This window comes from Nycticebus coucang, chromosome 16 (assembly GCF_027406575.1).
Source record: "Nycticebus coucang isolate mNycCou1 chromosome 16, mNycCou1.pri, whole genome shotgun sequence".
NCBI lineage: Eukaryota > Metazoa > Chordata > Mammalia > Primates > Lorisidae > Nycticebus > Nycticebus coucang.
The window spans coordinates 70,837,644-70,863,392 of NC_069795.1; the positions used below are offsets into that span (position 1 = coordinate 70,837,644).

The following is a 25,749-nucleotide window of genomic DNA, read 5'->3' on the forward strand; positions in this document are numbered from 1 at the left end:
AAAACTGCCACCTTCGGTGTATGTGGCTGGCACCATAACCACTGTGCTATAATGCCATAAATGTTAACTTTTTATGATAGATTTTTGCGTATTTTTATGGTAGTAAATATAAAACAGACTTGTATCTACATATATTTTATGTACTACTTACATACCTTTTTCTTTTTTTAAGCCCTATTGGGCTTGATCTAACTTTTACTTTGAGGCTATGTAGTTCATCTGTGAGTTTTTCTTTTTTTTTTTTTAGAGAGAGTCTCACTTTTATCGCCCTCAGTAGAGTGCCGTAGCGTCACAGCTCACAGCAACCTCCTTGGGCTTAGGCAATTCTCTTGCCTCAGCTTCCCGAGTAGCTGGGACTATAGGCACCTGCCACAATGCTCAGCTATTATTTTGTTGCAGTTTGGCCATGGCCAGGTTCAAACCCACCACCCTCAGTATATGGGGCCAGCGCCTTACTCGCTGAGCCACAGGTGCCGACCCATCTGGGAGTATTTCAAATTGTCACAAATCTTCAAAAAATTCTCATATATATATTAAAAATAATCCACATATATAAATGGACCCACACAGTACAAATGCGTATGTGCGTATATGTGCATATACGTATATGTCTAGTATGATTCTTTTTAGTCACACATTCCTTTGGAAAGAAAAAGAAAGATATGGCCACTTTTCCCAGGAATATGTATTTGTAAAGTTTTGCATACAATTTGAGGATTTCAAAGATCAAACTCTAGAATTCCACAGATCCCAGACAAAGGAGCTTAGTATACACCTGTATAAAACCAGTATGCTAAAAGTCTGATGCCGATTAGCCTGAGTGTGTATGTGTACACACTATCCATAATAAGGACAGGATAGAATTGGATTCACAAAAGCACAGCTTTATAAAAAGAGGGCAGGCAGTGGCAATGATGAAAGAGAGCTATGTTTTGCTAATATAATCACTAACTACTTTCAAGCCAATATACGAAGTATGGAGGCTTTCATTTCCATCTGTAACTCACCTTGAGCTTGATGGCGTAGATTATAAAACTCTCGGGCAATGGTATCTGCCAGCTTCTCACACCATTTCTTTGATGGACAAAAAAGTAATACTGAATGGTTATCACAAATGGTCTCATAACATAAATTAACAACATGGTCCTCGTCGCCCTAAAAAAGAAAGAGAAATAATCACTCCAGTGGTACTTTCAAAACATTTTCACATCAGTTTAAAATCACTCATTTTTCTTTAGGGGGAAGATTTTTCTACTCGAAAGTATAATAAAAACCAGTTACAGGGTGGCACCTGTGGCTCAGTCGGTAAGGCGCTGGCCCCATATACCAAGGGTGGTGGGTTCAAACCCGGCCCCGGCCAAACTGCAACCAAAAAATAGCCGGGCGTTGTGGCGGGCGCCTGTAGGGAGGCTGAGGCAAGAAAATCGCTTAAGCCCAGGAGTTGGAGGTTGCTGTGAGCTGTGTGAGGCCACGGCACTCTACCGAGGTCCATAAAGTGAGACTCTGTCTCTACAAAAAAAAAAAAACAGTTACAAAGTCAGTAACAAAACTAAGAAAAACAAAACAAGAAGAAAAAAATAAACCCCTTTATGGTGCAAGGTGAGAAAGAAATATTTATTATTCATTCAACTAATATTTATTGAGCTCAGTAAATAACCCTCAGGCAATGGGGTTACAATGGTGCCCATGGCTCAGTGGGTACGGCGCCAGCCACATACACCAAAGCTGTCAGGTTCAAACCCGGCCTAGGCCTGCTAAACAATAATGACAACTACAACAAAAAAATAGCTGGGCGTTGTGGCAGGCACCTGTAGTCCCAGCTACTTGGGAAGCAGAGGCAAGAGAATCACTTAAGCCTAAGAGTTTGAGATTGCTGTGAGCTGTAATGCCACAGCATTCAACGAGGGGCAACATAGTGAGACTCTGTCTCAAAAAAAAAGAAAAAAAGAAAGTCAAGGTCCTAATAGTCAGGGGTTAGACTCATTAAAGTACAGACAATTCCTAATTTACAGTGTTAGACTTGTGTTGCATGAAAGGAGAGAAGCTGAGCACTCCCCTTGACAAGGATGGAAGAGGCCCTCGGACCTGACGACACACATACGGTTAAGGCATTGCCACCTACTACTACAGTGTTATACTTATGTTTTTTCAACCTTACCACACAAGAGAAAAACACAATTAAATTCAAGAAGAGGGGAGAAGGGAGAGGACTCAGTAAGCTCCCACCTAATGGGTACAACGTAGGGGTACATGGCACTCCCCCTGGGTGAAGAACTCAACTACAACTGGATGTTACCTAACAAATGCAAACAAAGTAACCTAATGGTACATGCTCTTATATTAATCTGAAATAAAAATAATAAAAGATTTTTCAACTTTATAATGATGCAAAAACCCACATGCATTCAGTAGATATTATACTTCATGTACTCATGCAACCATCCTGTTTTTCACTTTCAGTATAGTATTCAATAAATTACATGAGATATTCAACATTAAGCTATAAAATAGACTTTCCATTAGATGATTCTGCCCAACTGTAAGCTAACGTTAAATGTTCTGAGCATATTTAAGGTAGGCTCTAAGCTAAATTATGATGTTTTGTTGGTTAGGTGTAGTAAATGCATTTTTTTTAATTTACAATATTTTCACCTTATAATGGGTTTATTGGAACGTAACATCCAATATAAGTCAAGGAGCATTTGTACTAAACCAATAAATGTAAAACACAATCATAAGATGTATTATAAAATAGTTTTACATGTTTTAAGGACTCAAATTTGACAGAAAAGACCTGAAAGAAGGTTTACTCTGAGAAAATAATTTAGCTGAGATGTGAAGAAGGGAAGATATTGGCTCAATGACTAGAAGTATGTCAATGTAACAGGATTAATTTCTCCATCCATCCACCCCTTAAACAAACATTTAACTCATTTAACTATGTTTTAGATATTGTTCTAGGAACTAAGGAAGGAGCAGGAAACAAAGCAGAAAAGAAAGCTCTACCCTCATAGTATTTCCTTTCCAGCGAGAAGAGATAATAACAAAAACAAGATAAGTAAAACACGTAGTACGTTCAATTTTGAAAAGTGCTAAGGAAAAAAATTAAACAGGGAAAAGAAATAGAGACCACATGATGGGGGACACTGTAATTTAGATAAGGTGAACAGAGAAGGTCTAAAAAAAGGACACGTGAGTAAGAATCCAAAGGTCAAGAGCGAACAACACTGACCGGGAAAGCATTCCCGGATTACTAGAAATCTGGAAATCCAGATACGAGAAACACCACAGACTCCACCAAGAGGCATCAGACTGGCCAAAGTTAACACGAAAAAGGAACTCCTAAAAACCGTAAGGTGAAAGTATCAGGTAACATACAAAGGAAAACAAATCAAACTAACTGCAGATTTCTCAACTGAGACTTTATAAGCCAGAAGGGACTAGGGCCCTATTCTCAGTCTTTTCAAACACAATAATGATCAGCTTAGAATTCTGTATCCTGCAAAACTAAGTTTCTAACATGAAGGAGAAATACAGACTTTTCTAAAAAAACAAACACAGAAGGAATCTGTCAAGACCAGGCCTGCCCTGCAGGAAGTATTCAGAGCTACATTATACATAGATCAGCACAATAAACACCCACCAGTATAAAACCACCCAAAAGCTAAAGGTCAGAGTCCAGACATCACTATGGCTCAAGAGTTAAAACAAATAAAGTTCTACTCAACAGGATGAAAAGAAATCCACCCCACTCATTCTTTCAATAAATGTGAATGGTTTGAATTCCCCACTCAAGAGACATAGGCTGGATGAATGAATAAAAAAAATACAAGCAAGTATCTGCCGTCTCCAGGAAACACATCCAAACCACAAAGACTCATTCAGACCCAATGTGAAGAGATCGAAAACAATATTCCGAGCAAATGGAAACCAAAAGAAAGCAGGTGTAGCCATCCCTTTATCAAATAACATACGCTTCAAATCAACAAAAGACAGTCAAAGATGGACACTATATAATGGTGAAGGAACAATTCAACAAGAAGACATAATAACCTTAAATATTTATGCAGCCAGCACAGGTGCACCCAGATTCATAAAGCAGACCCCACTTGATCTAAGAAAAATGCTAAATAGCAGCATTGTAATAGCTAGGGTCTCAAACACCCCACTGACAAAACAGGAAAGATCCTCCAAATAAAAAATAAGCAAAGAAATAATGAACTTAAACAGAACTCTAGAACAAATGGACCTAAAAGACATTTACAGAATGTAATTTACCCCAAAACCACAAATACACGTTCTTCTCATAAGCTCACGGAACATTCTCTAAGACTGATTGCATTCTAGGCCAAAAAACATGACTCAATAAATTTAAAAAAAATAAATAAAAATTATACCACATATCTTCTCAGACCACAGCGGAATAAAATTAGAAATTAACATACTGGGCAAGGTGGTTCACACCTGTAATCCCAGCACGTGGGAGGCCGAGACAGGTGGATTGCCTGAGCTCACAGGTTCAAGACCAGCCAGAGCAAGAGTGAGACTCTGTCTCTCAAAAACAGCTGGGCGTTGTGGCAGGTGCCTGTACTCGCAGCTACTTGGGAAGCTGAGGAAAGAGAATCGCTTAAGCCCAAGAGTTTCAGGTTGCTGTGAAATATTGCATGGCACTCTACCAAGGGTAACAGAGTGAGAGTCTGTCTCAATAAACAAATAAATAAATAAAACAACAATGAGGTATCACCTAACTGCAGTGAAAATGGCTTTGATACAAAAGTATGTAAACCACAAATGCTGGCATGGATGCAGAAATAAAACACTTTCACACTGTTGGAGGGACTGCAAACTAAGTACAACCTCTATAGAAAGTAGTACAGAGAAAGGTCAAAGAACTAATAGTCTACGATTTGTTCCAGAAAACCCACTACTGGGCATTTACCCAAAGGAAAAAGACATACTATTAAGGCTTGGCACCCATAGCACAGTGGTTTCAGCACCAGCCACATACACTGAGGCTGGCAGGTTCGAACCCAGCCCAGGTCTGCTAAACAACAATGACAACTGCCACAAAAAATAGCCAGGCATTGTGGCGGGAACCTGTAGTCCCAGCTACTTGGGAAGCAGAGGCAAGAGAATCTCTTGGACCCAAAAGTCTGAGGTTGCTGTGAGCTGTGACAACATGGCACTCTACCAAGGGCGACATAGTGACACTGTCTCAAAAAAAAAAATCCCTTCCACCTGAATATTTACAGCAGCAAAATTCACAATTGCAAAGATGTGGAAATAACCCAAGTACCCATCAATACGAGTGGATTAATAAAAAAATGTGGGACATGTACATGTATACCATAGTGTATTACTCAGGCGTAAAAAAAAATCGTGAACTGATACTTTTTGTAAAAAGTAGATGAAAGTGGAGACCATCCTCCTAAGTGAATTGCCACAGGAATGGAAAAACTAAAATTGGAACTAACACATGTATACATAGAGTAGTAAAATTAAATGGAAATCAACCAGGTGGGTGGGGGAAGGGAGGGTAGGTGAGTTCGCACTTAACAGGTACTACACACTATCTGGAGGATAGACACAATTATAACCTTGATTCAAACTATACAAAAGTAATGCATATAACCAGAATGCTTGTACTAACATAATATTTTGAAATAAAAAATAATAAATACCCAATCCAAAAAAAGGAAAAACTTGTTAACAACTTGCTTCAAAATGCAATCAAACACAAAGTTACTGATAAGTAATGATGTAAAAATATTGATTTACCTTCACTTGTAGAATGGGTTGGAATTCCCTCACAAGCTTCATTGAAGAGTCATATAGAAAATTTCCAATTTTTACTGACTCCAAAAGTGGTACAGGACGAAAATTGGTATGGTAGAGTTCAGCATTCAACCAAGAAGCCACAAGGTCCAAATTAGGAAGGGTAGCACTCATGCCAACAATTTGCACAGCATTAGTCAGAGGACTGGCTGAATCTGCCTGGCTATTTAAAACAAGTACAAATGATATTAAAAGATACACAATAAATTAACCAGTAGTGCTGCTAACAATATTCTTGCTCATGTCCTTTGGTATACACATGCATACATTTCTTGAGGGTGTATACCTAGAAATAAAATTAGTGAGTCACAGATTAGAGTGTCATACATTATCTCCAATTTTAATAGATAATGCCACAATCTGCGTGTTCTATTGTTTCACAATCTTGTTACCACTTGGTATTGTCAATCTTTTTAATATTTTTCTTTTCCATAGGAACACATCTCCAAATCAAGTTTTTTTTTTTTCTTTTTTTTATTGTTGGGGATTCATTGAGGGTAATAAGCCAGGTTACACTGATTGCAATTGTTAGGTAAAGTCCCTCTTGCAATCATGTCTTCCCCCATAAAGTGTGACACACACCAAGGCCCCACCCCCCTCCTTCCGTCCCTATTTCTGCTTTTCCTCCCCCCCAATTAATGGCAATTATTTGTCATTAATTGTCCTCATATCAAAATTGAGTACATAGGATTCATACTTCTCCATTCTTGAGATGCTTTACTAAGAATAATGTCTTCCACTTCCATCCAGGTTGATACAAAGACTGTAAAGTCTCCATTTTTTTTTTTTTGTAGAGACAGAGTCTCACTTTATGGCCCTCGGTAGAGTGCTGTGGCCTCACACAGCTCACAGCAACCTCCAACTCCTGGGCTTAAGCAATTCTCTTGCCTCAGCCTCCCGAGTAGCTGGGACTACAGGCGCCCGCCACAACGCCTGGCTATTTTTTGGTTGCAGTTTGGCCGGGGCCGGGTTTGAACCCGCCACCCTCGGTATATGGGGCCGGCGCCTTACGGACTGAGCCACAGGCGCCGCCCCGAGTCTCCATTTTTTTTAATAGCTGAATAGTATTCCATGGTATACATATACCACAGCTTGTTAATCCATTCCTGGGTTGGTGGGCATTTAGGTTGTTTCCACATTTTGGTGATTGTAAATTGAGCTGCAATAAACAGTCTAGTACAAGTGTCCTTATGATAAAAGGATTTCTTTCCTTCTGGGTAGATGCCCAGTAATGGGATTGCTGGATCAAATGGGAGGTCTAGCTTGAGTGCTTTGAGGTTTCTCCATACTTCCTTCCAGAAAGGTTGTACTAGTTTGCAGTCCCACCAGCAGTGTAAAAGTGTTCCCTTCTCTCCACAACCACACCAGCATCTACAGTTTTGAGATTTTGTGATGTGGGCCATTCTCACTGGGGTTAGATGATATCTCAGGGTTGTTTTGATTTGCATTTCTGTAATATAAAGAGATGATGAACATTTTTTTTTGTTTGTTAGCCATTCGTCTGTCATCTTTAGAGAAGGATCTATTCATGTCTCTTGCCCATTGATATATGGGATTGTTGGCTTTTTTTATGTGGATTAATTTGAGTTCTCTATAGATCCTAGTTATCAAGCTCTTGTCTGATTGAAAATATGCAAATATCCTTTCCCATTGTGTAGGTTGTCTCTTTGCTTTGGTTATTGTCTCCTTAGCTGTACAGAAGCTTTTCAGTTTAATGAAGTCCCATTTGTTTATTTTTGTTGTTGTTGCAATTGCCATGGCAGTCTTCTTCATGAAGTCTTTCCCCAGGCCAATATCTTCCAGTGTTTTTCCTATGCTTTCTTTGAGGATTTTTATTGTTTCATGCCTTAAATTTAAGTCCTTTATCCATCTTGAATCAATTTCTGTGAGTGGGGAAAGGTGTGGATCCAGTTTCAGTCTTTTACATGTAGACATCCAGTTCTCCCAACACCATTTATTGAATAGGGAATCTTTCCCCCAAGGTATGTTCTTGTTTGGTTTATCGAAGATTAGGTGGTTGTAACATGTTAGTTTCATTTCTTGGTTTTCAATTCGATTCCAAGTGTCTATGTCTCTGTTTTTGTCCCAGTACCACGCTGTCTTGACCACTATGGCTTTGTAGTACAGACTAAAGTCTGGTATGCTGATGCCCCCAGCTTTATTTTTATTACTAAGAACTGCCTTAGCTATACAGGGTTCTTTCCGGTTCCATACAAAATGCAGAATCATTTTTCCCAAATCTTGAAAGTACGATGTTGGTATTTTGATAGGAATGGCATTGAATAGGTAGATTGCTTTGGGAAGTATAGACATTTTAACAATATTGATTCTTCCCATCCATGAGCATGGTATGTTCTTCCATTTGTTAATATCCTCTGCTATTTCCTTTCTGAGGATTTTATAATTTTCTTTATAGAGGTCCTTCACCTCCTTCGGTAGGTATATTCCTAGATATTTCATTTTCTTTGAAACTATGGTGAAGGGAGTTGTGTCCTTAATTAGCTTCTCATCTTGACTGTTATTGGTGTACACAAAGGCTACTGACTTGTGGACATTGATTTTATATCCTGAAACATTACTATATTTTTTTGATGACTTCTAGGAGTCTTGTGGTTGAGTCTTTGGGGTTCTCTAAGTATAAGATCATGTCGTCAGCAAAGAGGGAGAGTTAGACCTCCTCTGCTCCCATTTGGATTCCCTTTATTTCCTTGTCTTGCCTAATTGTATTGGCTAGAACTTCCAGCACTACGTTGAATAGTAAAGGTGACAGAGGACAACCTTGTCTGGTTCCAGTTCTAAGAGGAAAAGCTTTCAGTTTTACTCCATTCAGTAAAATATTGGCTGTGGGTTTGTCATAGATAGCTTCAATCAGTTATAGTAATGTGCCACCTATGCCTATACTCTTCAGTGTTCTAATTAGAAAAGGATGCTGGATTTTATCAAATGCTTTTTCTGCATCTATTGAGAGGATCATGTGATCTTTATTTTTGCCTCTGTTAATATGGTGGATAACGTTTATGGACTTGCGTATGTTAAACCAGCCTTGCATCCCTGGGATGAAGCCTACTTGATCATGATGAATGACTTTTTTGATGATAAGCTGTAACCTATTGGCTAGGATTTTGTTGAGAATTTTTCCATCTATATTCATGAGTGAGATTGGTCTGAAATTCTCCTTTTTGTTTGGGTTTTTTCCTGGTTTTGGTATTAGGGTGATGTTTGCTTCATAGAATGTGTTGGGGAAGATTCCTTCTTCCTCAATTTTTTGGAATAATTTCTGCAGTACAGGAATAAGCTCTTCCTTGAAAGTTTGATAGAATTCTGGTGTGAAGCCATCTGGACCAGGGCATTTTTTGGTTGAAAGCTTTTTTATTGTTTCTTTGATCTCAGTGCTTGAAATTGGTCTGTTCAGGAGCTCTATTTCTTCCTGGCTGAGTCTAGGGAGAGGGTATGATTCCAAATATTGATCCATTTCCTTCACATTGTCAAATTTCTGGGCATAGAGTTTCTGGTAGTATTCAGAGATGATCTCTTGTATCTCTGTGGGATCAGTTGTTATTTCCCCTTTATCGTTTCTGATTGAGGTTACTAGAGATTTTACTTTTCTATTACTCGTTAGTCTGGCCAATGTTTTATCGATTTTATTTATTTTTTCAAAAAACCAACTCCTTGTTTCATTAATTTTCTGAATGATTCTTTTGTTTTCAATTTCATTGATCTCTGATTTCATTTTGGAGATTTCTTTTCTTCTACTGACATTAGGCTTAGATTGTTCTTCTTTTTCCAACTCCATAAGATGGCTTGTGAGATTGTTGATGCGCTCTCTTTCTGTTATTCAAATGTAGGCATCTAAAGCGATAAATTTTCCTCTCAAAACTGCTTTTGCAGTATCCCCCAGGTTTTGGTAGCTTATGTCTTCATTGTTGTTATGCTCAAGGAAGTTAATGATTTCCTGTTTTATTTCTTCCTGCACCTATTTGTTATTCAACAGAAGATTGTTTATTTTCCATGCCTTTGTCTGGGATCAACCGTTTTTGTTAGAGTTGAGTTCCACCTTTACTGCCTTATGGTCTGAGAAGATACAGGGTAAAATTTCAATTCTTTTGATTCTGTTGATATTTGTTTTGTGTCCCAGGATATGATCAATTTTGGAGAATGTTCCATGGGGTGATGAGAAGAATGTATATTCTTTATCTTTGGGATGGAGTGTTCTATATGCGTCTATCAAGCACAGTTGTTCTAGGGTCTCATTTAAATCTCTTATATCTTTGTTTAATTTCTGTTTAGAGGATCTGTCCAGCTCTGTAAGAGGAGTGTTAAAGTCCCCTGTTATGATGGTATTCTCAGATATCATATTGCTCAGACTGAGTAAGGTCTGTTTCAAGAATCTGGGAGCATTTAAATTGGGTGCATAAATATTTAGAATTGAAACATCTTCTTGTTGTATTTTTCCCTTGACCAATATAAAGTGACCATCTTTGTCTTTTTTGACTTTAGTTGCTTTAAATCCACATGAATCTGAAAATAAGATTGCAACTCCTCTTTTCTTCTGAATGCCATTTGCCTGAAAAATTGTCTTCCAACCCTTGACTCGGAGCTTTAATTTGTCTTTTGAAGCCAGGTGTGTTTCTTGCAGACAGCAAATGGATGGCTTGTGTTTCTTAATCCAGTCAGCCAATCTATGTCTCTTCAGTGGGGAATTCAAGCCATTAACATTTATTGAGATAATTGATAAGTGTGGTAGTATTCTATTCACCTTATTTTGTGAGAGTCCATTGCTTAGTTTTATCTTTTGCATCAGTATGGAGGTTAGGTTCTGTCCTTTAATTTCTGAGTTCTTACTTTGCTGCTGATCCATTGTGGTGGTCAGTGTGTAGAACAGGTTGAAGTATTTCCTGTAGAGCTGGTCTTGTTGTGGCGAATTTCCTCAATGTTTGTATATCCGTAAATGACTTGATTTCTCCGTCAATTTTGAAGCTTAGCTTAGCAGGGTACAGAATTCTGGGCTGGAAATTGTTCTGTTTAAGTAGATTAAAGGTAGATGACTATTGTCTTCTTGCTTGGAAAGTTTCATTAGAGAAGTCTGCGGTCACTCTGATGGATTTGCCCCTGTAGGTCAACTGGCGCTTACTCCTGGCAGCTTGCAGAATTTTTTCTTTTGTCTTGACTTTGGACAGGTTCATCACAATGTGTCTTGGAGAGGCTCGGTTAGAGTTCAGGTGACCTGGGGTCCCTCTGAAAGCAGTGTGTCAGAATCTTTGGTGATATTTGGGATGTTTTCTTTATTCTCTAGTATGGCTTCCATTCCTCTGGGGCATTCTTCTTCCCCTTCTGGAATTCCTATAACTCGTATGTTGGAACGCTTCATAAAGTCCCATAATTCTGACAGTGAACGTTCTGCTTTCTCTCTCTTCTTTTCTGCCTCTTTTACTATCTGAGTTATCTCAAGAACTTTGTCTTCTACCTCAGAAATTCTTTCTTCTGCATGGTCTAACCTGTTGCTGATACTTTCCATTGCATCTTTAAGTTCTCTAATTGACTGTTTCAGTTCCTTCAGCTCTGCTATATCCTTTTTATATTCTTCATATCGTTCATCTCTTATTTGATTCTGTTTTTGGATTTCCTTTTGGTTATTTTCCACTTTATTAGCAGTTTCCTTCATTGTTTCCATCATTTCTTTCATTGTTTTCATCATGTGTATTCTAAATTCCCTTTCTGTCATTCCTAACATTTCTTTATAGGTGGAATCCTCTGCAGTAGCTAACTCATGGTCCCTTGGCGGGGTTGTTCTGGACTGGGTCTTCATGTTGCCTAGAGTTTTCTGCTGATTCTTCCTCATGAGTGATTTCTTTTATCTGTTTCCTTGCCCTAATTTTCCTTTCACTTCCTCTTGCTCTTTAAGTTCTCATGCCTGTGGACTAAGGGTTAGATGAGTCCTTTTGGTACAGGACTAGAAGGGTGAGAAGGTTAAAGAGCAAAAAAGGGATGAATGAAAGGAGGACCGAGTGAAAAGACAAAAAAAATAGAGAAAGGAGAGGGGATGGGTAAAAGGAATATTGACAAAAAGAAGAGAGGCACAGAAAGAGGGAGACAGAGCAATATAGGTGTACAATTGGGTACTTTGACACAACCTTAAAAAAAAAAAAACCACCTTCTGGGGGTGCCCAGTTGGGTGGTTCCCTTGAGGTCAGCAGCTCTTTGCTAACCTGATCAGACACAGTATCCCACCTCCACCAAGTAGAGAGGAAAGACAAAAATGCTATAAATCAAACCAAAACAAGCAAACAGAAAACTTTACGGGATAAAATTGGGTGAAAAACCAAATAATAGCAGTAGAAACACTAGCAAAAATGAAGTTCTAGTTATTGAAAAAGGCAGCAATGGGAAATTACAATTAAACTAGAAAAATTGAGAAAGAAAAAAGATCTGTATGGAAAAAGTTGAAATTAAAAAACAAAACAACATCAACAAAATCAAAATAAACAAAAAGCAACCAAACCAAAAAAAAAACCCAGAAGAAACAAAACACAACCAAAAACAAAGCAGTATGTATATGTTGTTGAATAATGTCTGGGCAACACATGGTCTTCTGGGGTATGAGATGTTAATCACAGTTCTGATATGATTAGAGGCTGCTGATTTCTCAAACCCCAGCAGGTAGACACCCTAAATCTCTCTTCAGCCCACTTAAAAGGCACTTTGAACTTGTAAACTTGCTGAGCAGAAGCTTTCCCAGGAAAGTGCTTGTCGCTGGAATCACTGCTGGAGTGGCTATCCACTTACCCAGTGTGCCAAAACCGGTTTCACTCTGCCTCTGAGGGTTAGGGCTGCAAGGCGGCTCAGACCCCACCCTTAGGCTACTCGGTCGCTGGGTTATCAGCTCCCACCCGATTCTAGCTCTGCGACCTTGAGGGCGGAGCCTGCCGGGGCAGATTGCTCACAATGGCTCCCTATGGCCCACAGCCAAACACTATTAGCTCCGTCTGGCTCAGAGGCTCAGACTGGGGCCCTAGACAATGGCCAAAGTTCTCCGCATTCCCGCTCAGGCTCTCCCCAGGGCAGTTCAACTGAGTGCCAAGTCCAAGGACACCAAAACAGTTCACAGGTAAGGCCTTTCCGGTTTGCAGTCTCGCTGCTACTGAACTTACAGTTGCGGGCGGCTTTAGACCGACTGAACACACGCGACCACTTGCCGGTTTTCCACTGTTTTAGTCCTCCTCTTGGGGTCCAGAAGTCTCTCGCTGACTCTCTGTATCCTCACAGGGGTGATGATAGGCAGATCCCACCAGCCAGAGATGCCTGGAGTCCTATCTCCCTGGACTCACGATGCCCAGATGCAAGGAAGCTGTTACTTGGCCGCCATCTTGCTCTCCTCTACTCTTTTTAATATTTTTAATATTAGTCATTATGGACCATGTATAGCAACATCTCTCTGAAGATGTAATTTACATTTCCCTGATTACTAATGAGATTGAACATCATTTCATGTTTACGGACCACGTGGACATCCTCTTGCAAAAGCCTATTCAAGACTCTTGCCCACTGACAATTAGGTTCACCAACTTATCCTAGAAAAATTGCTATACACCTCACCAACTTCACCAGCTATCACCCGACGCCAGCACCTACTCTACACTTCAAAGCAATTTTGGAACTTCTTTTTTAGAATGACCATCAGAGCTGACATCTTCTGAGTATAATGGGTTATTTGTGTTTTTCTTAATATTTGTAGAATTTTTTTAGTGTTCTAGATAACAGCTTTCCTCTTCCATTAATTTTTGCTCCATTTTTATCATTTCTTTCCTTATTATTTTACTTATTTCCTTATTATTTTACTGACTTTTTCTATGTTGTGAGATGGATAATTAAATAATTGATTTTCAGACTCTCTTCCTTAATAACACATACATTTAAACTATCAATTTCCCTTTATAAACAACTTTAGCTACGTTTCGGAAGTTCTGCTAAGAGGTATTTTTATTATATTTTCAGTTCAAACTAATTTCTACTGTGATTACTTTTTCAACCTAAAAAATGTGTCAAAATGTATTTCCTAATTTCTGAACATGTCGGCATTTTCTAGTCATACTTTTATAGTTATTTATAGTTTAATTCTGCTGTTGTCATAGAATATAATTTTAGTGATCTCAATCCTATAAAATATGTTAATACTTGCTTTATGGCTCAGGATATGGTAAATTTTTTAACAAATGTTCTAGTGTAACTGAAAGAACATGTACAGTGGGCCTGGAGCCCAAAGCTCAGTGGTTAGGGAGCCAGCCACATAACATAGAGGCTGGCGGGTTCAAACCCAGTCCGGGCCTCCTAAACAACAATGATAACTACAACAAAAAAATAGTCGGGCATTGTAGTGGGTACCCAGCTACTTGGGAAGCTTTGGGAGGCTGAAGCAAGAGAATTGATTAAGTCCAAGAGTTTGAGGTTACTGTGAGCTATGATGCCACAGCACTCTACTGAGAGCAACATACTGAGACTCTGTCTCAAAAAAAAAAAAAAAGAATGTATACTTTTAGTAATTGTTCTACATACATCCATTAGGTCAAATTTATTGAGTATACTAGCCTTATCTTCCATATGCCTGACCATTTGGAATATGGATGGAGACAGACGCATATGAAGAAACACATAGAGAGAGACATATTCAAATCTCCCTAAAGTGGAAAGAACCTATCAAGTACCCAGCACAATGAATGAAAATAGACAAACACCAAGACACATCAATATGAAATTTCACAACTCTAAGGAAAAGAGGAGCGCCTAAAAAGTCCCAGAGAGAATGAAGGATCTCTCGATAGCAAGAGGAAAAGGAAGTAATGCCTTGACAACTCTGAAGGAAAAGTATTTTCAATCTTGATATTTATACCTGTACAATCTATGAAATACCTTATAAGGCATTTCAGACATGCAAGCTCTCAAAAAATTTATACCCACAATAGTGCATTCACTGAAATAAACTAACTTCCTGGAAGATATTCCCACCAAAATGAGAAAGTAAATCAGGAGAAAAATGTGATCCAGAAAAAAAGTGACTCAAGCAAAAAGCAATAGAAATGAATGATGATGATAAAGGGAGAGGCCAAGGTGGCAGGATCACTTAAGGGCAGGAGTTCAAGACTAGCGTGGGCAGCATAGCAAGAATCTGTCTCTATAAACAAGTAAGCAAGCAAATGAAAACAAGCAGAATGATCCCAAGATGGTTGCAGCCCAGCACATATATAGATTAACCATCTATTCAATCAGAACTCAAAAGGCTTTAGGAGACACTTCCTTCAGACAACATTCCAGCAAATGTGCTGGAATATACTGGGTGGAGATTGATGTAACTGAGGAAGAGGCTAGGAATAAACTACTAGTAAGTATCTAGAAAACCAAACCATCAAACAAAAAGGATATTTATTAATTTCAGAAAAACCAAAAAGAAAAATAAGTCACTATAGTATACTACAGCTCAGTTGACAACTATATTTATATAGTCATAACAGTGTAACACTGAATATTGATCTGAACAATACTGTAACATAACATACTATATTTAGAGAATGTAAAGCTGATTAGAGGATAAGGAGAGATGGTAGAGATGGGGAGAAAATTGGGTAGAGATGAGTAAAGACTATAAAAGAGAGCTAAATCTTCATCTTTCATAGGAGAAGTCAATATATAATGTCTAACATTAAAAACTCAAGTAGCCACATTAAGAGATAAAGCTATAAATACTAAATAGAAAAAGCTGGAAGAATTGAAAATAGTTACCCCTGAGAAGTAGGGGCTCAAGAAATGTTATTTTTCAAAAATTAACTTTGAGTAAAATTATATGTATGTATAGTTGACAAATATAAAAACTATTTTTTAAAACTTATAAAAAGTGTGTACGCTGAAATGAAGTAAACAGTCAGAAATTTTAAAATATTTATGAAGTAATTTAAAATCACTTTCAGTATTAAGCATTTCTTTACTTTTTCATTAGTATTTCTTTAGTTTTATACATTAGCACTCCTCAGTAAGAAAAGTATTGGCTCCTTCTCTAATTTAACTCCTGAGTTATTTAACTCATATGCACTTTTGCAGACATTGTCTCAACAATGGAATTTCAGAAGGTCAGTTATTTCAGGTACTCACCAAGATGCTGATTTCTGGGTTACATAGCAAATCTTAGTTAGCAAAAGTTCCAGTAGATATCCTCGGTGAGAATCTCCCAACATATGTAATTCATCCACAACCACCATTCCTAAAAATATTTTCCATATACTAGATTTTACAGAATTTCACAATTCCAAGAAGTTTTTTAAAAGATTCAATTTTATAGTGAGCAGCTGTCACTTTATTATTTATTATTAGTTACTGCAAGTAATGCAAATTTCAAACCATAAAACAAAAATAAAATTTCACATAAGCGGCGATTCTTTTCCAAAATGTTTCAGGTATCACAAGTTGTCCTATTACAATGTACTCCAGATTAGCTTATTCAGGGCTAATCAAACTCAGGGAAAACTGCCTCTAAATACCAGGCATTTCTAAATTGGCAACCATATTGAAATAAAACATACAATAAAATATCAAAGGCATCTAGTCAGTAGTATGTTGACTTTTCTATGGAAAACAACCATATTCATGATAAAAAGTTGCTTAGATAAAACAGAATCAGGTCAAAAAGATAAGAGATGATTTTAAGGGATTTTTTTTAATACAGCAGGCTAGTGAGTCCCTCTACTATAAAAGATAAATATGATCATAATGCCCTTCCCTACATAAAGAAGTGAACCAATCTATACACTAAAAATAATACTTAAGGATTACTGAAAGTTTAGCATCAACCAATACCTTCTTTAAACATTTTCATAATATCATATTCCACATGCACTGGTATCCCTCCCACAAATTTTCCCCACAAAAACCAACCTTTCTGACAACTTACTAATGACACATAATATTGGTAAGGCATCTCCAAATTGCACCTTATGATGTTATTTTAATATTTATTCATTCATCAAAATATATATATATTTGTTCTACCTACAATGTGCCAGGCACTGTGCTAAGTACAATAGACAGACGCTTACTAAGAGTCTACTGCAATCCTCAAGACAAAGTCCAACAGAATCCCAAGTAATAAGACAATTTTGATACAAATTGTGATTTCTCTCTCTAAGCTGCATAGAACAGAGCTATGTCTCAGTAATCTTTGATTCCCACCCTCCACCCCACCCTACCATAACTTTACCATGGTGTTTTTAAGTTCACCAAATTCTCACTGAGTACATGATATTCTTGCTGCTTCTGCTTCAATCTTTCTAGTCCTGCTGCTACCTCGACATAGTGGCCTTTCCTTAATGGTAAAAAAAAAAATGCATTAAGGTAGAAAATCTTCTTGGAGTCCTAAACTAAAATATGGTATCAGTTTCCATAGCTCTCTACCATTTCCATGTTAAATGGTAGTCTCTAGGTCCAGACATCATAGCACCAAAATATGATAATGAACACACATATACACTAACTGCGGAGATGGCAAATCCAGCTTCAGTATGTTTCCTTCCATTCCTGGTAAAGTTTAGACAGAAAAGAAGAAATAAGAGGTGATTGAGGGCTCAAGGATATCCTCTATGTTTAGTATAGTACAAAAATGCACCGTAACGGAGTTAATGATCGCAGCAGGACACAAAACTTAACACTTTTTTACACAGTGATATTACAGATGCCAATTCTCATCTCCAGAAATAGATGATAGGCAACAGAAAAACAACATGGGACATGAAGAAATCACAACAGCTCCTCTTCACTCCATTAAAAATAGCGATCAATAGAAAGAATTAGCTTATTTCTCATTCTCTTACCTAACATATCCATCTTATTTTCCTCTATGAGGCGATTGATCAGACCATTGGCTCTCTCAATCGTGCAGACTGCAACATCCAAGGAAGAGAAATGCCCTGGTGGAGAGGTACTGCCCATATAGCCATCCACTTTTATTCCTACTTCCTGAAACAGACTCTGCATTGAATAGAAAGGAACAACAGAGGTGAAAAAATTTGAAATTCATGAGTTATACACTGGTTCTATCTCAGAACATAGACATAAGTATCTAAAGACATTTTATCAGATTTCTGTCAGGTGCTCCTGGCCAGGACACACTAGTTCTTCTTGGAATCATATACTAAAAATATAAAGTTTAATAGAGATTTCTGTTAAGACAGAGTTAAATAAAATTCTGCGATTAATGACAGCATTTAATCATCTAAAAAGTTCTAAGGGCTACTTTTAGAAATTAAAATTTGAGAAAATCTAATCTAATAAACAGCAAGAAGCTAGCAATTTTTTTAATGTTAATATTTTAAGAAACAAATTTATACTTCATGAGGAAAACAGTCTCATTCCAGTAATGACCAGTTTTTTAGGGAATGGAAGAAAAGTTTTTAAAAGTCAAATTCAGTGTGGCTTTGAAGTTAATTTTTTTTTTAGTTCAATTCTTTTTTTTTTTTTTTTAATAAGCATTAAACAAAGTTTACTGAGAAAGAGAAAGGTAAGTTTACAGAGTAAAAGCAAGATACATTCACCACAGACAGTGAACGGGTCTCTACTGCCAGGGAAAGTAGGCAAAGAGACCTTTTAGTTTAACTCTTAACTAACATACCTTCTCAATAAAAGGGATCCTTTCATCATTTTGTTACCTTGGGTCTAAGTTGAGAGATGTTACCATGTAGGACCAGCTTTGTTGGCTATCTGGCCTCTGATATAACTGTTAAAAAGATTTATAGAACCATAGAATTTAAGAGCTGTTCATGCAATATAATTTTCCTGAGAAGTTATTAAGTTAACCCACAGTATTAAGGGTTAACGTCCTCATTTACAAATAAAAAAACAGGCCCAGAAGGTCACATGCCTGGCCTGAAAACACAGTGGCAAAATTGGGACTAGCACCCAGAGTTTTTGAACAATCAGTACAATGATCTCTCCATTCTAATAGCACTTTTTTTCACTGCAGAAATCAATATATTAAATTTGTTCTATTTAATCAAACACTGTATTTATGATAATACCTTAAAAATAAGCATATCACCATAAATCACTATTATTCATCTTCACAGAAGAGAACCACAGACCTTGAGCTTTACATCAGTAATAATGGATCTTGTCCTTCACCTCCTAAATATTCCCAAGTGGTCCTCAACTAGGATGGGAGAAGCTTCCTTAAACACTATTTCCTTTCTTTGCTTTAGTCCAGTCCTAGTATTCAGTAAAATGCTGATTCTTAATTTGCACGTGTATATGCTAATTGAAGCATTCTGTTTACTTCCTAAGGAAAAGTTTACAAAATTTTATATAATTTTCACGACTACCCTTTTCTTTCTTTTTTTTGTTGAGACAGGGTCCCACCCTATGCCCCTGAGCAGAGTGCAGTGGGCATGGTAGCTCACCACAACCTCAGACTCGGGCTGTGGGCACCCCGCTGCCTCAGCCTCCGGAAGCCCCTGGGATTACAGGCGCTCACCGCGGTGCCCGGCTGGGTTTTTCCATTTTTTTCACGAGTCGGGGTCTCACTGTCGCTCAGGCGAGTCTCGAACTCTTGAGCTCAAGCCATTCTCCCTCCTCAGCCTCCCACAGTGCTGGGATTACAGGCGTGAGCCACCGCGCCCGGCACGACTATCCTTTTCATCTGATGGCTCTTTCATCCTTATATAATTTTTTTTTTTAAAGTTTCCTTCTATAAATTTCTATCAGCCAACTGGTAAAACTATATAGGATGCAATAAAAGAAACTTTGTTTTCCACTTGCTTTCATAATCCTAATTTAAATGAATAAAGCCAAGGTTGCCAGTAACAGGCCTTTCATTATTTCAAACTTAGTTCAAGAGTATTACCTGGAGATAGTATTTCTTCTCTTTAGCCACAGAAACAAAGGGAAGAATAAACAAAACTTTCTTCCGCATTTCCAAAACCCTCTTCAAAATAAGTAATTCTGCAACAAGAGTCTTCCCAGCACTTGTAGGAGCTAAAACATGATTATTCCACAAGGTTATTAAAAACAAATAAGTAATATAAGATACACTACATTAATAAATGTTCTAAGCCATAACTAGTACTACAAAGCCTAGAGCTTGCCATATCATTAATGCCCTAACTAGCATTCAAAAATGTTATACCCAGAAATGTCCCTAACTTTAAAACACCTGTCTAAATAGTCTCATACTAAAAATACAAAGAAATCTTTATATTTCTTTATTTATACTCTCAGCAGTACACGGTGAATATTGTAGAGTACCAAACTTTTACCTAAGATTCTTTTAAGTACCAAATGATTAAAAGCCCTGTTTTGAGGAAGATGATGAACAACATTTTCTTTTTTTTTTTGAGACAAAGTCTCACTATGTCACCTTTGGTAGAGTGCCGTAGCATCATAGCTCACAGCAACTTCAAACTCTTGGGCTTAAGCAATTCTCTTGCCTCAGCCTCCCAAGTAGCTGGGACTACAGGTGCCTGCCACAATGCCCAGCTATGTTTTTGTTGTAGTTGTCATTGTTGTTCAGAAGGCACAGACTGGGTTCGAACCTGCCAGCCCAGGTGCATGTGGCTGGTGCCCTACTCAATGAGCAATGGGTGCCAAGCCAATGATGATGAACAGCTTTAACATATTGTGATAGAAGCTACAATGGAAGCTGAGGGAGAAGAGCTCTATGAGGAAGTTTATGGAAAGGAAATAGAACTTACAGGAAAAGAAGGAAGAAAGGGCAATCCCATTACTGGGCATCTACCCAGAAGGAAAAAAATCCTTTTATCATAAGGACACTTGTACTAGACTGTTTATTGCAGCTCAATTTACAATCGCCAAAATGTGGAAAGAGCCTCAATGCCCACCAACCCAGGAATGGATTAACAAGCTGTGGTATATGTATACCATGGAATACATTCAGCCATTCAAAAAAATGGAGACTTTACATCCTTCGTATTAACCTGGATGGAAGTGGAAGACATTATTCTTAGTAAAGCATCACAAGAATGGAGAAGCATGAATCCTATGTACTCAGTTTTGATATGAGGACAATTAATGACAATTAAGGTTATGGGCGGGGGAAGCAGAAAGAGGGACGGAGGGAGGGGGGTGGGGCCTTGGTGTGTGTCACACTTTATGGGGCAAGACATGATTGCAAGAGGGACTTTACCTAACAATTGCAATCAGTGTAACCTGGCTTACTGTACCCTCAATGAATCCCCAACAATAAAAAAAAAAAAAAAAAGAAGAAGGAAGAAAGGAAGGAGAAAGGAATGCTAAGCATAAGAAACACCATGTGCAGAGGCCTAGAGGAAAGCCTGGCATGTGCAGATGACAGTAATTTAGTAAGCCTGGAACATAAAGTGCTCCAGGAGAGTGAAAGAAGAAATATGAAAGTGCAACATGAAGAAAGGTTTGTAATCCCCACATGTAAGGGGTTTAGACTTTATCTGGAAAGAAATGTTAAGTAACTGATGAGTTTTACGAAAGAGAGTGACAGGATCTTATTTGTTCGTTATGAAGATCATTTTGGCTGTAGGAACAGAGCAAAAGACCAGAGGGAAAGATATACTAGCTACAAAGCTATTGTGAAGAAAGATGATAGTGTGTTGTAACAGGTAATGAGTCTAAGAATGGAAGGAAGTAGTAAGAATCAAAAGATACTTGAGGTAACAGACACAAGAGTGGTGATTAAGTGTGAGTTGGGGATCAGTTAGAAATGACACCAAGTTTTAGTTTTAAGCATTTAAAATGGTCAGGCCATTCTACCACTGACACCAGCTGTCACAGTTAGCGTTTGTGAGTACTTTCTACATACCAAAAACTGTTCTAAACTCTTCCATATATGAAATAATTTAATCTTTCCTAAATACTACCAAGTGGGACACACCCTTTTTAAATAATTTGCAAGTTTGCACAACCAGTAAGTAGACGCAGTTTTCAAAACTAATCATTCTAGCTCCAGAGCCTGAACTTGTATCTACTGGTTTAATTCCTTTTTGTGGCCAAATGAAAAATCTAGGTGATTTTTCAGAGAAATTTCAGAGAAAACTGATGCAAAGGAATTGCATCTTACCAACTGATTAAATTCTTAAAGTCAGTGTAGTAAGCATAGTTTAAAAACTGTGTATGTCAAAGCTGACCTTGAAAACTCACACAAATTTCCTATTTATATGGGCAAAAACAAAATCTCCCATAAAGTATATTACATATGGTTTGTATATACATCCCTGTACAAATTGGTCACTTTATAAAAGATAATGTATATGGGGGGACCCCCCAGAGGTGGCCTGAGGACCCAGCGCCACATGGCTGCGCTGGCGTCACCAGTGGAGCTGGGAGGCGCGGGCGTGGCGGTTGCGTAGAGACCAGTTCCTCAGCAAGGTGGTGGAGGGCCGTCTTGGCGGGGCAAGGCCCGGCTGCCAGAGCCCGGGGCCCTGGCCTGCGCGCCAGTGCAGCCACCCGCTTGCCTTCCTGCAGCAGGTGTACGCGCCGCTTCCCAGTCGCACCAACGCCTTCCAATTTCCAGCCTCTTACTCTTCTGCTGCCGGGAGCCGCCATGCTGCGCCAGCCTGCGTGTTTTTAGGAATCAGCTACCCAGGAAAAATGACTTTTACTCCTATGAGCCAACTTCTGAGAATTCTCCTCCAGAAACAGGAGCATCTTTGTGTCTCCAGCTTAAGTCTGGTCCTCATCTCTGCAAGGGTTTGTGGCTGTTTAGGCCCCAAAACATGCTCCTGATGCCACAAGGTGCATTACTGTGGTAAGGTGTATCAAGTTCTGGACTAGAGATCAGGACACAAGCAGGCATGTTCACAGCCCGATTATTTGGACCATGGAATTCCAGACAATTTTCTTGTTCCAGAATTTGAAATTATAATAGAAACAGAAAATAACATTATGCCTGAAGTTATGGGAGAGGAAGATGCTACAGAGATTGTGAGGAGCATGGGCAAAACACTTAAGAACTAGATTCCATGGCAAAACATGAATCCAGGGAAGATAAAATTTTCCAGAAGTTTAAAACTCACATAGCCCTTGATCCAGAACAGATTCTCAGATATGGCAGATGTCTTGCCCCCATCTAGATTTCTGGTGAAAATATCCCTGAAGAAAAGGATATTCCAGATTGCCCCTGTAGTGCCAAGAGACTATTTGAATTCAAGGTCATGCCTCAGCTGCTGAACTACTTGAAGGCAGATAGGCTGGGCACAAGTGTGGACTGGGGTATTCTGGCTGTCTTCACCTGTGCTGAGAGCTGTAGCTTGGGTACTGACTATACAGAGGAATTTGTTTGGAAGCAAGATGTAACAGACACACCTTAAAGACATCTTAAAGCTTTAAAAAATGTTAATGATCTCTTATACCTCACAATTCCACTTCTAGGACTTTATCCTAAGTAAATAACCCTACCAGAAGCAGAGGTAGAGAGATGTTGTTTGAGGCATGGCTTACAGTGCCTAAATATTAATAAAATAAAAATGTTCAAAATTAAATAAATTTTGGTGTATCTGCAATGGAAAGCTGTGCAGTCTCAATGATACATACCCATGTAGACACCAAAGAAGATACAAATCTAAATTGATACTAAAGGCAGTGTTCTGGGAGGCCAAGGTAGGTGGATTGCTGGAGTTCTGGAGTTCAAGACCAGCCTGAGCAAGAGTGAGACCTCATCTCTATCTAAAATAGAAAAATTAGCTGGGTGTTGTGACAGGTCAGGAGGCTGAGGCAAGAGGATTGCTTGAGCCCAGGAGTTTGAGGTTGCTGTGAGCTAGGCTAATACCACGAGGGTCTGGCCCAGGGCAAGAGTGAGACTCTACCTAAAAAAAAAAGGCACTAGATACTATTATAGGTAATATTCATGGTATGACCATATTTTTGTAAACCTATTTATACATATTTATGAATACAGTAATAAATCTGGGAAGATACATAATATATATATGTATATGTATATATGTATGTATAATATTCATATCCTGAGATCAAATGAAGGACTAGCCAGTTTATATCTCTCATCCACACTCAAGTTTGTTGAGCAGAATGGCAGGCAGAATTGCTCCTCTTTAAATTGTTTAATTTTTCTTGCCCACCCCCCAGCCATGTAATAGAACTTTCAAATGTGAAATATGCATATGCTGAAATTACAATTTTCGTACATATTTTAAGGCTTTCTCTAGTTCTAAAGCACTGCTTCATCTACCTTTTTAAAACATCATTAACTACAATAGAGTATCTTTGATAGCATTATTGCACTCATATCTTAAAAATAATAGAGACATTAGTTTACATAAATTGGAATACCTGAATAAACTAAATTCTTTCCTTCTAGGACTTGTCCAAGCAAAAGACACTCTGCCTGCCATTGAAACATCTTTTTTACACCAAAACTGTGATATTTTTCCAGGACTGCTGTGGGAAGTCCCCAGTTTACCAATAGCAGCTTGTCTATTTGGTCGTCAGGAACTGTTTGCTTGCATTCCTCTTTCAGGAAAAAAGAAAAAATTAATAGTTTAATTTAGATCGATGATGATTCCCACATTAAAAAACACTCCATTGGGTTCTAGTTCTAACTTATGACTTTAATAATGCTCCACTGTGTGTTGGAATTCTTCCATGTTAGAATGAAGCTATTGAAAGCACATCCTGACTTGAAGAAGTCTATGAGAAATAGCCCATATATAGAAAATAGTAAATTGTTATTTATTGGATACTACATGAAATTTTTTTTAAAGCCCCAAACAAAAAACTGTGCTGCACATAATGAATAAGGAGTGTTGAAATTATTGGCGGGTGAGGGGTGCAAGGCGGGAGATCTGCAAGTATTCCAAAGTTAAATTAGGAACGTTTCTATTTAAGTTTCAGTACTGCCATAACTGCAAATGAACCATAAGCAAGAAACTAGGTCACCGTTTACCGGACACCCAACTAATCTACGAAAATATTACAGATTAGGTTCCCCTTGCCCCTGGACTCCCACCCCTGTGCCATATTCAAGACCGGACAAGCGGTAAGTGTATGAGGATCTGTAAGGAGTACTGGACACAACCAGAGCGGGCCACTCTACAAGTGATTGGGTTTGGCCACCTAGAAAGTTATTTTCTGTAAAGGTAGAGCCATTTGAACAATACTACCAGGTGGTCACTGAAAGCATGCCTCCATCTGAACAGAAAGTGACCTGCCGCGCCAGGACTGAGTCACAGAGAAAGGAAGAGGCCTAGTGAGCTGTGCAAACAAGCTCTGCGTGGGGAAGACACCTCCAGACGAAGCCCGGCGAAGCTGCCCACCTTGCCGGCAGTGTACCCTGCCTGGGAGTACCTGCAGCTGCGGCCGACTGGCGGCGTCTGCCCTTCAAGCAGCGTCCCAGGCCCAGGGGCGGGCTCAGCACGGACCCCGAAAGGAACTGGAGGCTAGCACTGCTGTCACCCCCGCTTCCCAGCAACGAGTCCGAGCTTGAAGGTGAACGCCGCCGTTTCCCACTCGGACGTGGAAGATTCATTGCGAATACTTCCCGGAATTCCAGCGCATACCACAGCCCCAGCGGCCTACCGCTCCGGAGAACCCTAGCCTCGTGACAGCTGTGGCCTGCGTCTACCCGCCGGTCTTCAAACTCAGTCCTCCAGGCCCGCCCCGGAATCATAGAGTTCTCAGTGGCGAGAGTAGCCTGAAAAAAAAAAAACATAGAGTCGTGGGGAAGGAGCGGCTTTCGCCGGTGCGGGAAATTTCCGAACTTCGGTTGTTGGTTAAAGCGCGAAGACCTGTGTTGGGACTTAGATTAAGGGAGAAACAGTACGGAATCTTCATTATAATCTGCACTTATCATCAGAATGACCTAAAATTTTCCCTTCTTTTTTTTTACATTCTGTTTTTGAATAGGACGGTTATGCTAACTTTATAAAATTAGCCGTCTGT

The 25,749-nt window shown here is 38.8% G+C and overlaps 1 protein-coding gene, 1 non-coding gene and 1 pseudogene across 2 annotated transcripts in view; 2 read left to right on the forward strand and 1 right to left on the reverse strand.

The window, feature by feature from the left end:
* The window catches only part of POLQ (DNA polymerase theta), a 143,702-nt gene extending 118,359 nt beyond the window's left edge, over positions 1-25,343 (reverse strand). Inside the window, exons 1-7 of the mRNA XM_053565718.1 lie at positions 25,156-25,343; positions 24,142-24,321; positions 19,709-19,839; positions 17,685-17,841; positions 15,973-16,081; positions 5,779-5,998; positions 1,008-1,155 (exon numbers count right to left, since the gene is read on the reverse strand). Coding sequence (XP_053421693.1) covers positions 1,008-1,155; positions 5,779-5,998; positions 15,973-16,081; positions 17,685-17,841; positions 19,709-19,839; positions 24,142-24,321; positions 25,156-25,336 — 1,126 coding nt within the window. The 5' untranslated portion in view covers positions 25,337-25,343. The remainder of the gene's footprint in view (positions 1-1,007; positions 1,156-5,778; positions 5,999-15,972; positions 16,082-17,684; positions 17,842-19,708; positions 19,840-24,141; positions 24,322-25,155) is intronic.
* Positions 2,023-2,149, forward strand: LOC128568302 (U6atac minor spliceosomal RNA). Its single transcript, XR_008375110.1, has one exon. It is a non-coding gene; the product is annotated as a U6atac minor spliceosomal RNA (small nuclear RNA).
* On the forward strand, positions 22,146-23,235 carry LOC128568071 (programmed cell death protein 2-like; annotated as a pseudogene).
* Positions 25,344-25,749: the final 406 nt, after the last annotated feature.